Below are 16,894 nucleotides of genomic sequence, written 5' to 3'. Positions count from 1 at the left end.
AAACCCCGAATCAGCCTCCGCGTGATGGCAGTATGAGGCAGTCCCTGCAAACCAGTGCGTGGGAGTTCCTCTCTTCGCCATGTCGGGGTGGTGCTGCAACGAGCTGAGGATACCCTGAACCGAGCAGAAGTGTCCCAGCCCCCCTCCTGCTACTCAATCCATCCATCTAACTGTCTACCCATCCGCCCCCACACGGCACCAGGCAGAGTCCAACATCTCCAGCAACCGTTTTGCCGGATCGACTGCGACATATCTTCCCCCTGACCGTCGGTGGACGGAGGAGAGACGCACCAAGTGATGCGGCTTCTGCAGCCCGCGCATCCCGCAGCACCGAAGACCGCACGCTCGCCTGTTAGGAGTCGGCGCACTTTTCCCATTATCTACAACAACCCATGAGAATGTCCAGCACAGACATCATGGGTTTAAACGCTACCGACCGCGTAATCAAATGTAAGTGCATTGTGTTGTTGTGTACCTTTTTAATCATACTCAGCATGTTTGAGCATGCATCGTTAAGTGCGATTGTGCATGATTCGCGATGATTCTATTTGATGCGCTGTAAGGAAGATATTTTTTTTATCAAATATGTTTTGAAAACCTCATACGCCACGCATTAATGATTTATCAGAGATCAAAGGATGCTTCGGGTGGTGTGTTTTGCATCGAAAAAAAGTATTTCCATTATATGAGATTGCCAACCCATTAAGGTTCCCTAAATGCCCAGCAATGCTGATGCAGACGAGGTACGGCAAGTCATTTTAGCATTTATTTTTTAAAACTAACATTTACGTTAGTAAATTAGTAACGATTATTGGAGTACGTTTTTCAAGAAAATACATATTCAGGTTTCAATTTCAAAATGTCAAATTTAATTCAAGTGTTAACATTTCTATGTATCTGTGAAATTTACTATCACTTTTGGAGTGAAAATGGTTTCTTCTGTATTTATTTTTTGTAACGAGTCACTTGAAAGTATATACTAGTCATCTCAAAAGTAAAGGGAAAACACAGTTGTTAACTGATGAAATAATAATGCTAATCACAACTGGGGTGATGTCTAAATGGACACTAGTATCTAATAAGTGCAGTTAACTGAAATAGCATACATAGTTTTTCTTTTTCGAAGATGTAAATAGATTACTGAAGGACGTTTTTTAGTGCTATTTTCATGTTTAATTCAATGTAACTTGCCTTTTCTTTGTAATTCTTTGTGAATTTACTAGTAGTGTAGATGTAGTCACTAATAGGTACCAAATATATGTTACATATAAAATTGAGTAATTAAAACAAAATTACAGTCACATAAATCTAAGAAACAGTTTTTGAAGAATAAATGCCAAACGGCTTGCCACATCCGTGGAGCGCATCGACGGCTGCGCGCGCCTGCTGGCGGATGGATGAACTGTTATACAGTGCCAGGTTACCCGAGAGAGAGAGCCATAGAGGGGGAGGAGAGCAAGAGAGAGATTAACATCTCGATCCAATGAAATATTTTTGGCAGTTTGAGGATGACAGCGAAAGGACGACTTAAAGGTAGCGTGGTTTTTGCATTGCATTCCTGCATTGTTTCATGCATCTCCTTCATGCATCTCCTTGCGCTCGCCCATACGCATCTTTTACTCCAATGTCAGTGAGCGCGCTTGTTGGGTAGCTACCAGCGCTCGGATAACGAGGTGATCTCGTGAGTTACCGTGTCGATTGTACGTGCAATGATGTTAAATGCCTCGAGACCTTGCAAGTGTGCACTCTTCTCAAGCGGGGAAAATGCGCTGAGATGTTCGCAATGTCAGCTCGTGCACTGACATGCACATCCTTGCATAGATGGCCTATGAGGGTATTTTAGTGTATCATTCCGAGGCAGTTTATCGATTCGTTGGTACAGCGTTACACACTGCTAACAAGGCTGCACATAGAAAATGCACTGCATCCAGAAATCCCAGTGGCATTAAAGCTAAATTATAGCAGAAAAACAAGTTGCACTGCAGTACAATAAATGTTATGTGATGATGATGATGAATCGATACGTTAAAAAACTATACAAACACTACAAGCTTAGTTTATTCAAAGCTATTTTATATTTCCAGTTTTTGCAATAGATAATAAATATAAAATAACCATTAGAATGCCAAATAGTTAAGATGTGGGCATTACAGCATTACTGGATGATGGGATATGTGTGGATGTATAGTGTGGGCGGTTAGCGGAGAGAGGGGTTAATTAGACTTCAGCAATGCCTGTGCATACTGAAAAGCTACCAAAAAAGCATCTGTTCCCTGTGTATATGTGATCGATTTGTTTGGATTATGGAAGACAATAAGAGCAACATGGGAGGCACGTTTTGGACCACACCATAGTGTTTGAACAAGTTGGTTTGGGCAGATAGAGATGTGTTGTACTGTAAGGTCTATCCCTTCAACCCTGGAGTGTGGCCGCCTGTAATTATTTAGCAACATATGCCATTCTGCATTAAATAATCATAGTGCAGCATGTGTGTCACATTTATGTAATATTAACCATTAGGTATCTTGGGTAATAAGCTTTAGGGAAGATCTGTGTGAGAGCGTGTCCAGATATAGCTGGTGTACGAGGAAAGCAAAGCAGCCAGTGTGAAGGTGAGAAAGGTATGAGGAGGACACAGCACCAGTTAAAAACTGCATGATGGTTCATGGAAACCTTTAGGAAAAAGTACATTGGGTTATCCTTGATATGGTATAATGGTAATCAGTGTTGGGGGTAACGCATTACAAGTAACGCGAGTTACTTAATCAGATAACTTATCTAATCTTTTTAAACTTTTTAATTTACAAGAAAACATCAGAGTTAATTTTTCAACAAAAAAAAATAAAAATAATAATAATAATGTCAGTTACTTTGTTTTCCCATTAATTGACTGAAAAGTCTCCTGTCTCCATATTGGGAGGAATCTGAATACAGAGGCATTGTGTGCGCTGTGTGAACATGATGTAGTTCTAGACTAAATGTAGTGCATTAATTCATCCCACTCGAGGAAAAAATATATATATTGAAAGTAGTCAACAAAATGAATTAAACCAGTGAAATGCAACCTCAGAATAGGACGCAAACCTGCGATAATTAAATATGTTAAACACAAATGTATCTAATCCCATTTTCTTGCTGTTGACCTTTGATGATCCAGTTCAACCATACTAATAAGCAAAATGACTTTAGATAAACTAACAATTGTGCTTCATTGTTTTATTATTGCTTAAGAGTGTTGAACCTTCTTCTGCTGTGTTCTAATGTACATACGTGAATTTACTTTTCTTTCAGCCTGAGGTTTTATTCATTACAATTTTTGGTGTGAAAGGGCTTTTACATTTGCTATAAATAGAAAAAAAAAACTCCAAAACTTTTACTATAGTACAGTATCCATAAAAAAGCATGGTTTTGCATTGGAAGATGGCACGATTGAGACAAACACAAAGTAAGCGAGTAGATTGCTTGTTATGAATTTGCTCATTTCCACAAGTTATGTGCTGCATTCTCTGTGAGACAGAATGTGCCTCTCTGCCATCTGTCTCCTCAAGGAATGTAGTAATGCGACAGTAATAACTAGATTGTTCTAATTGCTTCATAGTGTATTTTTTTAATGATTTGTACTAATAGGTGTTCGTGGCCTCTAGGAATGGAGAGGTTTTGAAACAGGACAGTATTATTTGCTTGCAGTCATAAACACACACTTTCACTGCATTATCTAAACAGCTTCAAAGATCGACATTATCTCCAGATTTTGTGTCTGTTCTAATTCATGCATGCCTCCTGCCGAGCGCCGACACGCAACGGGATGTTAAAGCCAGACACTAAAACTAAGAGTGTTGACATGAGCCTGGCGATAAATGAAACAAGAGCAGGTGAAAGAAAAGAGAGGGGGAATGTGTGAAAAGTGCAGAGGATGAGAAGTGGCAGAGACAGGGATTTAGGCACTTGACAGCAGATAGATGGATGGATGTGCATGTGCTTGTGTCCCAGCAATCTCTTTCTCCCAGACACAGGGGCAAACTCTTAGGAAGTGTTTGGAATAGTATTTTTAGAGTACTGTGTACTTCACTGTGTATAATGAAAATTAAAAAAAAAAATAGTAATAGTATGCAGACAATATGCAAATCTAATATTGTAGAGAACAAAAATTATTTTTGCAAGCAGAATGGTGTAGCTAACTAAACCATGCTAACTAGCCAAACCCATGTTGCACAAAGTAGGATCAAAGTACCTTTTAAGGAAAATAATATTTACTTGGTTGCCACATTTACAACGCCTCCAGACAGCAGTTGATATCTTTAGTTGAATCTTTAGGGTCTTAATGAAAAGTCTGTAACATAGTTTGGTTAAAATTTCTCAATCGTAGTGTAAAACAACACCCTTTTACTGTCAAAAACAGCTCTTTTCAGATCAAGCAGTTTTGTAGCATTTTCCTTTAAATGTTAATGATCTCTGCTGACCCCGCCCCTCTCTTCCAGGCCGCTCTCTGAAGCTACGTCTACATTAATCTGGATACATTTGAAAACGGCGTTCTCATTTTAAAACTCTCTCCGTCCACACTAGCGTTTTCAAGTGTCTCATCCACACTGAAACATCAGAAAACATTACATTTGCTTTCTGTGCATGCGTAAAGCTCAAAAAAGCTCACTGCAGATGATACACACGGAACAGACACAAGACGTTTTCATGCAGTTTTTCTGACAGGAAACTTTATTTATTTTATTTAAGAAAAGAACTCACCATTCACTGACATGTCCAGATTGTATGTCTGAATTATAACGCAACTGCCCTCATGTTTTGCCGCAAATAGCGATCGCCAGTAAATTAGCTTTCATCTTTAAAAACTGTGATATGAAGAGTGTACAAAATAACACCTGTAGTAATAGTGTGAATGTGCATAGCACATAACATGCACAATACCAGTAAACACGGATATCTTTTGGTATAATATGCGTCACATGACAACGTATTAGTGTGTACATGGCCTGAGGACTGTTTACTTTAGTTGGATTCATAGTGAAACTTGCTAATTAGCACATTAGTAGGTCGGCTTGATTTAAGAAAGAGGAAATTATTTAACGAGATAAAAAAAAAAAAAAAAACACTTAGTGGATTTTTATCATTATAGGGTGTTTGTGTACACACACTGCCAACACACATTTCAGTTCAAAAAGCTTGTAAAAGTGCACGTAGCATCCGCTGACCCCTTTAATCCTAGATGAGAAGCTAAACATAACCATGAGCTATGAGCTTGACTAGACAAAAACAATGGCATGGAACAGCTAAAGTGCTTCAGTACATGGAAAAATGGCAGATCAGGGTTTAATTGCAAGACTATGTGTTAATCACATGACACAACACAACTGCTAAACAAGATAACAAGACAAACGAACATGAACCAGTGAGTGAACAGAACTAATAATGAGAAAAGACGATGAACCAATGAAAACATGACATGAGAAACAAGCTGGAAAAGGAGGTCACATGACACAAACATGACTGAAGTAAAAGGAAAGGAGATGACATAAAAGACTTGACTAGCTAGACCTGGACTGAAAACATGAACAAAACCCTGACAAACGTGACATATATAGTGTTTTCAGATCAGTCCTGCCACTGCACATGTGCAGTCCTAAAGTGCGAGTCTCAGGTTTCTATGGGAACCAGAGCTTAATGGCAGCTGCAGTGGTGAAGTGACAAGAGCCATCATATTGCGCATTGCAGTTTCTCCCATTCATTAACTTTGTCACATGACCTCATTAAATGCATGTAGAATCCTCTTGGGATGTTCCTGTTTATGAGTTTGGGAGTCATAATTATGATGTGACTACATTTAAGATTTTTATTTGGGGGGGGGGGGGGGGGATGTATGTGTTGGCCAAAATCAAAATTCTTTTATTTTCAGTATTGACAAAAAAACATTTAAAGAAAAAATTGCACATATGGTGTGGAATTGATGCTTTGTCAGAGCTAGCATTCTCGTTCTGCCACAGAGAACAAAATGAATGCTTTAATGCTAATTTAAAATACACAAAATGTGTACAAATTACAATTGTATACAATTACACAATTGTCACAATTACTTGATCATAACCAATACCAATTCGTTTCCGCCATTATTTTTCAATTTACTTGCCTCCAGCTTAGAAAGTCAGACTTTCTTGCTGGTAATTGCAACATTTTGTGGGTTTCATAAACATTAACTTTGCAAATATGATAATTCTTTTGACTCAAATGCAGCATATTACAGTAAGTGCAGTCCAGTTTCAGTTTTTGGAAATTTGTATCCAATTTTCTATAGTCATCTTAATGCCTGGCAGAATGTTCAAGTAATGAGGCCAGAAAAAGTTGTGAAACATTGCAGCTGATAATGCTCTCTTCATTTATCACACTGGAAATTGAAGTACACTGCATTGTGGGATATAGTGCTCAGAGCACTGCATACTGCAGTACACTATTGTATTCTGCACATTTTGGCAAATGGCATAGGTCATCCAGGAAGTTCATGCATATATGAAATGAGTATGCTGTAAGCAGTGTGCATCCTTCATACTGCATAAATAGTAAGACTAGTACTGTAGCATGAAATATGTAGTATGCTGTTCTGAATGTAGCCACACTTCAGTTCTGCTTTCATGCATGTGAGATGCTTTTATCAAGGACTAAAGTGCTGGCCAGCTAACCAGATACTGAGCTAATCAACTTCATCGCCCACCTGAATGATGCAATGGAGAGAGAGAGCGAGAGAGAGAGAGACAATCTTGCATCAAATGCGGTGTACAGGACTGCAGGAAAAATGATGAAAACTGTTTCCTCCCACACAGATGCACAAACACACACAGACACACACATATGTTACGGGTCACTAGAGATGTTAACTTGAGCACACACTCACACACACGATGCAAACAGATGTGTGTAATGGAGAACGCTCACACGCTTGACAACTTTCACTAACCACAATCTATTTTACACACACACATTGTAGGATGGAAAACAAAATGCAGTCGTCTGTGCCCTGGGCAGGACCTCTGGCTAAAATCACACTCACCCCGTAGTCTATCATTCATACATTTTATATGTCATGACTTCCTTCAAATGAATAGTGCAACTCTGACATTGTTTAATTGCTTACAACATATGCTATGGCTGTACAATTCATTGAAATAAAACAAAATCATGGTATGGCCCAGAGCACAGGCTGTTGTCAACAAAAGAAAAACATGAAGGACTTCCACCAAAATAAAGGTTAGATGGTATAAGATTTGAAAATGAAGAAATTGAGACTTCCTTAAATATTAGTTCTTTACAGTTTATAAATAAAATCATAATAGTATTTTTCTTGAATGGTCATATTTTTTCTTAAATGGTCATTTATTGATTTATTTATCAACTCTAATCTTTATATATATATATATATATATATATAAACAATTACAATTAGGTTTTCTTCCCTTAATCATGCAATCCTATAATATTTTATTTTATTCCATAAAGCTATGCATTATTGTTATTTTATTATATTATTATTATTATTATTATAACATGGGGCCAAATTGTGCTGCCCAACAAGCAAGAACAACTTGAAGCTTTATTAGGATTGTTGTTGTTTTTTGTATTTTTATTGTTTATTTAATCATATTCATAATCACAGTTTTTTTTATCAGAAAAATCATAATTAGATTTCCCCAAAATTGTAATCCCTACCATATGCTGAATTGTATTTATTTATTTTTTCTTTGTGTTTGACGAACAAAACATAACATACAAGGTTTTTCTCAACATGAGGGTGAGTAAATAATGCTAGATTATTCATTTTCCATGACTTCCAGGAAATTGTAGGATATTTAGAATCATTAGTGCACAATATAGGATTTGGACTGGGGTAACAGTATCATGCCTCCACATACAGATACCCATACGAAGAACCAAAACAAAAGGTGAAACGGAGAGGAAGAGAGAAAGAATGAGAGAGACTAAATTTAACCATAAATACTTTGGGTGTGAGTTTGGAGCACAGAGGACAGTAGATAGCGCAGAGCTGAGACCTAACGAGGCCACGCAAAAGCAGGAACGCTTTTGTGATCCAGGAATCCAATAGAACGGTTCTCTCTGCCATTTATCCTGTATTTACTGCTGCCTGAGTGGATGACCTCATCATTTCTGGCCTGTCAGTCAACCCAGCTCAGTCTGCTGATTGGTTCATCAGTCTGTTTGTCATCTCAAAGGCCTGTCTCCCACTTTTGTGCATGCGCAGTCTGCGCAGATGGCCCCATCATGTGTGAAGTGTGCATTAATTGTGCAACATGAAATCATAAAACAGCACTTGTAAAAATCCCTCCGTCAGAGGCATGTGATGCTGTACCCTCTCTCAATCTGGGTCAGGCGCAAGTCTCCCTCTTATCCATCTCTTTAGTCAAGTTCCCATTCCTTCAGTCCCTTTTCTTTCTCTTTGTCTCATCTCTGCAGAATTCGGGGATTGACAGAGGACGTGGCTGGTGTATCTTTGAAGCTTGACTGTAGTAACAATATAACACTTCTGTCTGACACGCAGCAAAATGTGTCTACCATCGTTTTTAGGTCTCAGGGGCTGAAATCGAGCTGTCCCGTGGTTGTGTGATCACAGGATGATGTATTTCAGATTGTCAGCGGTTTAATTACAGGATCTTGCAGCTTGCACAGTGGAAGTGCTTCTGGAACGGCACCGTGGGTGTCTTATGGTCTTCGGCTGCTACAGTTATATGCCGCTTTAGATCACACAAGTTTGTTTTCCGACATTGCACCCCCCCCCCCAAAGAGATACATGAGCTTTTCCACTGACAACATCTGCAGCAGCAGTGTTGTATTGTACAGTGAGTTCACTAATAATCCAGCACGGCTCCAGTATGACCTAATTAGGAACAGGAAATCTCTGCCTCTGCAGACGTTACTGTGCCTGAATCATACCTGATGTACCTGTGAATCACTAGTCCAAAGTCCGACATGTAAAGACTGAATGAATTTTTTCGGTTCGAAAGTTTCCTCATATTTTAAAACCCCCTAAATGAACATTCGTCATCATTTACTTAAACCCTTGCATCATACCAAACTAATGAAAGGTTTAGATATTTTTAGTTGTCGGTAAATACACTGCCATTCAAAAGTTTGGTATCAGTAAGATGTTACAAATGTTCACATTTGTCTGCATTTGTTTGATAAAAATTACAGTAAATCTGTAATATTATTACAATTCAAAATAACTTTTTTCAGTTTTAATACATTTTAAAATGTAACTTATTGTGATGCAATGCTGAATTTTCGGTATCATTACTCCAGTTTTCAGTTATCAGTTGTTATCAGTGTTTCTGGGTCATATTTTTGTGAAAACCATAGAACATTTTTTCAGGATACTTAGAAAGTCCAAAATGAACATTTATTCATCATTTATTTGAAATGGCATCTATTGAACAGTAGAGTATATTGATAAGAGTAGTTATTTATTTGCAAAAGTAACTTATTTTATTCAACGCAGCCAAACATTTCTGAAAACATAACCCCAACAGTATACATGAGTGTTTTATAAAACAGCATTTCACACAGCTGCGTAATGGTACAGGAGGTTTGAAGTGGTTCTAATGCAGGTGTGTGCATTATAATCACCGCAAAGCACTGTATTTTGACCAACTCAACACATATTGCTCATGCCCCTACTGGAGAATCATCAACAGGGAACTGCATGAATGTCTGAAATTGTGGATGATGAGGCTACACCCATAAATAGTTTTAGCTTACTGATTTTAAGACCAGAAGAAAAGGAAAAGACCTCTGTAGGGATAATAACACATGTGGAGATGTTAATCAGAGTCTCAGTTAGTTGTAGTAGGTCCCTCAGGTCTCTTAGGCCAAGGTAGTTTTTTTTTTGATCCAGCGTTCCTCTATTATAGCCACAAGGGGGGCTGTATCCTATATATTAGGATTTAATTTGTATTTAATTAATAAAGTTGGATTTAATTTGGTATTTTTCAGACTAATATTTACAAAGCCCTGAGGGGTTTAAAAAAAAATTGATATATTTTGACATAATGCTGTCCAAAATTTCTAACACAATGGCAATCAAACAAACAACAACAATAAAGCTATTTTAGCCATCCAAAAATTCAGCATAAAAAAAAAAAAAAAATCTGCAGGGCACAAGAACAACAGCAGTAACAGCAGTTTTGAATGCATAAGATCTCACCCTCCCTGCAAATCACTCTCCAAAGCCACGCTTCCTCCAAAATAGATGAACGCACACAGGCAGACCAGAGGTTAACCAGCGACACAATGAGAGATGACGTTGGTGGAGGGTTGAATGCAGCGCTGTCAGATTACCTCATGTCTCATTCAATGGTGAAAAAAACATTACAATACAAAGTGCATAATATTACAATAATAAAGCCTTCCATTCTCGGTCTGCAATAGCGCAATGAACACGCTGAAGATATATCATGTCTGTGCAATTATTTTATGCTCCTATGCCTTCCACAGACAATACAAATACATATAATTAAATATAGATCACTTAACTTGATTGCTGTTGGGATGCGAAGAGACTTTCAACAAGCATAGAAAATTATTTTTTTGAACCAAATCACCTACCGTGCCTACAGAGAAATCCGATTGTAAAAGAAGACAGCTTACACAAATGTCAACTATAGCACTCCTAGTGGCAACACTGAGAACGCAGCATGTACCTGAGTTTTCAATTACACACTGACACATGTAAAATCAAGTTTAGCATTGCTAGAGGCGTCTACATTCATGTACTTCAGAGTACTTCAGAGTATAGCATCCAGCCAGCAGTATTACAGTATAATCAGTTTGAACTTGATTCCCACATTGTTGTTAAAAGCAATAATCTTTGTCAACTTTTGCTGTGCTTTGACAGTCGTTGAATTAAAAGAGAAAAGTCTTTGTAGAAGAAGACAGCTTATGTGAATGTCCACTATAGCACTCCTACTGGCAACACTGAGAATGCAGTATGTAGTTGAGTTGTGTATTGTGTGCTGACAAAATTGACACGTGAAATACATTTTAGCATAGCTAGAAGCATCTAGATTCCTGTACCTCAGAGTATGTTTAGACCTTAAATACTTTAAAAAATAATCATGTTTGGCTAATATGAATCTTTATGATAAAACGGTAGTCTTTGAAGTCGGTTTGTTTTGAGAGGGCGTGCTCGATGGCGTTTCTCCATGTGGAGAGGTGAAACCCTGCACTAGTGTACTGATGATTTCTCCTCCACAGCAGGGCTTCACACTCGAAGGCAACCCTTTGTGAGTGTTTTCCTGTAAGTTGGGGTCAGGGCAGAAGGAGGGCAGGAGTGAAAGGCCATGGAGGAGGTGAAGGAAAGAGTGAGCGAGAGAGAGAGAGAGAGAGAAAGAAAGAGTGAGAGAGGCTCTAGCACAGCTGTGACCTGAATGAGTCCCTCCCCTCGTACCTCTGGGGTCCGGGAACAAGCACGAGCCTGTCAGCGGCCTACTTTCCCAAAGTATGATTCTAGGCCATTATGTGTGTTACCACTGGTGGGGCTCCAGCAGGCTCAGCGGATCCGCAGAACAATCCTTTTCATTGCCTGTAAACGTGTGAGGGAGGGCTGGCCGTTTGCAAGTGTTACTCTGAGAGGTGTACCTTACAGGAGGAAGTCAAGGTGAGGTTGACTACTGGGAGCACGAGGACACTGAAAGAAAAAAAGCAAGGAGATTTGGGAGGGAGATTATCAACCAAACTACTGCACATTGTGACTGGACATTACTTTTTTAGTAATGCATAGATGCATAGATTTAGCATAGATGGTTACATTAAGAAAATCCATTTAACATCCTTTAACTCCCATGGAACCTTTCCATTCAACGAAAGGTTCTTTATAGTGGATAAATGTTATTTTGTTCTAAAAAAGGTTCTTTTAAGTACTGTTCACTGAAAGTTTCTATGGGGAACCAAAGTAGTTCTTCTATGGCATCATGATAAAAAAAAAAAAAACCCTGTTTGGAAGAGTAAATTAGTAAAGAGTATTTTGAAGAAAAAAGTTACAAAAGCTGTTCGTGCATAGATAAGAGTCCTAAAGTTGCAAGGACTAAAGTCTCAAACCCAAAGAGATATTCTTTATAAAATTTACAACTCGTCCACGCCCTCCTAAAGTGCCACGTTTAAGCACGCCCCCACATATCTACCTCACTTTGTGGGAAGATTTGCATAACATTGCCCAAATGGGAAGTCGTAACTTTTATTCTCGCTGTTGCTGCCGCCGCCAGGTCGTGGAGACGCTGTGTGTTTCTTTGTGAAAGAGAAACTACTTAGTTTGGTCTTCCAAAAGAGGACACAACTAGAAATCAGTGGTTAAGTATTATTTACAACACTGTTCCAGAACAGTACAACCCAAATATTCAGATAGGTGCAGTGCATTTTATGAAGGACTGTTTCCTGAACCTGGGAAGGCTGCGTACAAAGGTTGTTTCTAAAAAGTTCCTTCTTTGCAAGGACAGTCTGGCGCTTCTGACTCATAGCCTGTAAGTACATTTTAAGGTTCAAAGAATTTGCTACTGATGATTCAAACTTGTTGTTGGCCGTTTCTCCGATCGCAAATGCAGACATGTTTTATGTTTATATTGCGCGATATGCAATGCAATGCGTAAAAAGACATTATAAGTCATTAGTAATTATATCCCCACTCGATGCAACAAATGCCTTGTTTGTAATGGTTTTATTGTTTTTGTCTCATTCCACAAGGTCACGGCATCACAGTATGGTAAGGTGCATAACATTTCTGTCACACGCTTGAGGTATTCAGCCAATCACAATGCACTGGATAACTGGCCAATCAGCGTACACCTCGCTTTTCCAGAACAATGAGCTTTGTAAAAATCAACACATTTCAGAATGGCGGAGCTAAGAGGAGCAACAATTATGTACAGTATGTGGAAAATAATGTGTTTGCTGAACCTTAAACCAAATACACAAAATAATGTTCTTTTTACCAACGTCATATGACCCCTTTTAAACATCACACACGATAGCGTTTATTGTAAGCATTCTACCATTATGTAATCTGCTGCTTTAAATGCTTTGCTGCTTTGGCTGGCTGTCAATGTTTTTATCGTTCATCAGCTGGGAAAAAATGTTTTATAAAATATAATTGTTATAGCTATGGTGTGGCCTTCACTATTGTTAAATAATTAGAATGATTATAAAAAATTATAGTTACAGTTATCATACTTAGGGCCCTATCTTGCACCCAGCGCAATTGACTTTGTACACCGACGCATGTGTCATTCCTATTTTGCACCTGCGCAAAGCGCGTTTTTCCCTCCACAGAAGCACGTTGCTAAACTAGCGAATGAACTTGCGCTCCCTGGTCGGTTCAGCGCAAAAAAGGAGGCGTGTTCCGGCGCAAACAATCCCTGGTGCTATTTTCCTGTTCCATTAAACAATTGCGCCACTGACCAGAAAAAACCTAGTCTAAAGTCAGTGGCGCGTTGCGCGTTGTTCATTATGCTATTTTAAGGGCGCATGCTTGACCATAATGTATAGCGTGCACAACGCGCATACACTTTGCTCATGTAATCTACACAGATGCAACAGTTATTTTTGCAAATCATAAATTGTTACACTAAAAAAATATTAACACATGAGATGACGGAAATCATTGTGGTGTGCCACGAAGATGTGAACAAAATAGGCATAAATCTAGCTTACAAATTATTCAGGCTAATTGTAGTAATTAAGGATCAGACATGTTTGAGGTCATATATGTATATAAGGACATCTGACAAATTGGTTTGTCCGTCAGGAACCAGGAAAAAAAATCGATGAAACAATTGTGGCTATTTCCTCCCACGCTTGTTTAACCGACGCAATATTGGGTGGGTTTCTCCCATCCCCATACAACACAAGTTCTCTGTCTTTCACTGCTCTTACAAGAACATCAGTCTCCTCGGCTGTGAACCACTCCTGGCGTGCGCCTGGTAAATACTCCATAATAATAGCAATCCATAATGGAACTTGCGCACCTGCTTTTAAAGGGAATGTTGGATGACCCTCTGATTGGTTTATTTCACGTTACGCCCAAACCACACCTATGAATAATGAAGCTACTTCAGACCAACCCATTTTAGATTTGCGCCGGGCGCAAGAGCCATTTATCCCGCCGGGAAAATAGCAACAGCCCCGAGACCCGCCCACAAACTTACTTGCGCTTCGCGCTTTGACACTTGCGTTTCAGATCGTTAAAATAGGGCCCCTAGTGTGAATGGGTTTATTACGGTTGCTCACATTTAAAGGGACAGTTCAGTCAAAAAGGAAAATTCAGTCTTTTTCTCACCCTCAGCCAAAAAGCACTTCAGCCTCACAAACATGTATAAATGACATTACATTGGATGCAGCAACAATGGACCCCCATCAACAAACAAATATATGTATATTTTTTAAAGTATCTTTATTTGTGTTCCACAGATGAAATAAAGTAATTTGGAATGACATGAGGGTGAGTAAAGGATAACAGAATTTTCATTTTTGAGTTTGAACTGTGCCTTTAAGGTTAGTATTCAACCTTGATGAGTTTTTAGACAATCCCTAAGCTCTCTGATTAATCAGTTCACAGGCTCAATGCGAGCCACCGTCGTCTCTGTCGATATACTATCACATTCCTCAGAGTCAACAACCGACTTGTAATTTCAGCACAATTATAGCTGAAATAACAAGTTAAGTAACAAGTTTAACTGCCATACAGTGGCCTCGTATGTCTCCTGTCTCTTTACTCACCAATGCTGCTCGATTGAAAATGACAATAAAAACAGTATTGTGAAATTTTACATTTTAAAATAATTATTTAGTGTCATAATATTGTTAATGATGTTGTAAAATGTCATTTTATTTCTGTGCTGATTTTCAGCAGCCATTATTATTTCAGTCTTCAGTGTCACATGAATCTGAGTTCAGATTGAGTTGGGCAGGTCGTTCCACCTGGAGGGAACATTTAATTTAAAAGTGTGTGAAAGTGATTAAGTGAGTTTAAAAGGTAAAACAAAAAAAATCTAACCAGTTAATCATATTCACAGACAAGATTTTCAACTCCATTTCTTACAGCCACTAGTCACTGAATGTTTTTATTGGATGGAACAGAGCAATGGAAAACTTCTATTTTTCTGATCAATAGAAGAAAGTAATGTGAGAATATGAGCAGTCAGAGATGTTTTTTGTTTGCTTGTGAATGAATTTGAAGCTTTTGTGAGTGTATTTGTATGTGCATTTGAGTGAGAGAGACGGATCAGAGTTTGTGTGTGTGTGTGCGTGTTTGGTCTGGTGCTTGTTTTTTCAGTCTCTAGTAGATGCAGAAGGAGTCTCAGCATCTGTCTCATCAGCTGGAGGTTGTCACACACACACACACACACACACACACACATGCTCTCACACACGGGTCAGTTATCCTGACCTCACACTGCTGCTGCTGCTTGTCCTGCCTTGACCTGTTCCATCACACGCACACACACATGCGGAGTGTACAGGCTGTGAAAGTGCTAGAAGGAAGTTTGACACAGAGAAGAAAATAAAAGCGCAGCAAGTATTCATGAAATGCTGATATGAACGTTCCATGCCAGAGGTCAAAGGTCAACACCAATGCTGACAAAGAGCAGATGGCAACTCCGTATTGGCATTGCTGATCACAATATGCAAAATAAATGTGGGTAGTTGACATGAAATACATGTCCTTTTTTCAGCCAGCATTTTGCTTAGTTTTATAATTATTTGTATAGTTTTTTTTTTTACCCATTTATTAATTAGACACACTACAAAATTTTTGTAAACTACTAAACCCAAAAAATATATAATAATTATATATATATATATATATATATATATATATATATATATATATATATATATATATATATATATATATATATATATATATATATATATTTAACCTTTTAAATTCTTAAAATGAATATGCATTTTATAATCTGCATATTATAATGTAGTGATTCTTGATTTCACTAAATTCAGCATTTAATATATTTTAATCAATTGAGGGTTTACATGGAATATTTGTACTTCATATTTTCATAGTTTCACTTTAGAAACATTTAAAAATGATATACCAAAGCCAAAAAAGTGTTTATAAATAGTGACAATTTTATAACCTTAAAGTTGATCCCTAAAATCTTTATTTTTTCTTTTAATCCCAGAATTAATATTCATTTTCATTCTTTACATTATAATGCATAATTTCAAAAATTCACTAAATTCAGCTTTTAAAAAGGTTGATGTAATTCTTGTCTGTTTTGATTTTAGACATAATGGCATAGAATTTTCTTAAATGTAATAATCTGTTTAATAATTCGTATTCATACAGGTTCAAACTCAAAGGTTCATGGACGCATTATATGTCAACTATACTCGTGTGTTTATTGTTTAGGCTCGTGCTGCTTCTCTGCAACAGTCGTGTTTATATTTAGCTCACATTGTTTTGTACGGGTTCGTTCCACTCTTCGATCAATGATTCATGGCGTTTCATTGCATTGTTGTGGTTCATAACCCAACATGTTTATTTACATAGAAACGCCTGTGAAAAGATGCACCACATGTGTGTTTATTGACATGAGAGGGCATGTGAGGCCCGTCACTGTATGACTGTGTCCATGACAACAGTAATTATGCTCATGTTCAGACAGAGGACAGCGTACAGTATGTGCTTATTCTAAAGTAATGTATGCAAATATCCGTACTGTAAAGGTGCGCGTTTGTGTTGCTGCAAGTGTTTTCAGGTACCCAAAGGGAAATGTTGTTGCTCAGAGTTTGCTTGTTCTCAGTTGTTATGACCCTTTCATTTACGTTTTTTTCTATAATTTCTTAGGTGAAATCAAAATTGATACAAATG

The 16,894-nt window shown here is 38.0% G+C and overlaps 1 protein-coding gene across 3 annotated transcripts in view; it reads left to right on the top strand.

Annotated features, from left to right (window-relative positions):
- Nucleotides 1-16,894, top strand: part of LOC113057688 (serine/threonine-protein phosphatase 2B catalytic subunit alpha isoform) — a 36,655-nt gene continuing 19,761 nt past the window's right edge. The window contains exon 1 of one of the 3 annotated variants that reach the window (XM_026225157.1): nt 1-450. In XM_026225157.1, the coding sequence (XP_026080942.1) occupies nt 393-450 (58 nt within the window). In that variant the 5' untranslated portion in view covers nt 1-392. Of the gene's footprint in view, nt 451-1,407; nt 1,534-16,894 lie in introns of those variants that run through there. The other 2 variants (XM_026225159.1, XM_026225158.1) reach the window with 2 other exon arrangements.

Source organism: Carassius auratus, chromosome 39, assembly GCF_003368295.1.
Source record: "Carassius auratus strain Wakin chromosome 39, ASM336829v1, whole genome shotgun sequence".
Taxonomy (NCBI): Eukaryota; Metazoa; Chordata; class Actinopteri; order Cypriniformes; family Cyprinidae; genus Carassius; species Carassius auratus.
Note: the sequence above shows the minus strand (reverse complement) of the source record. Positions and strands in the feature narration are given on the sequence as shown.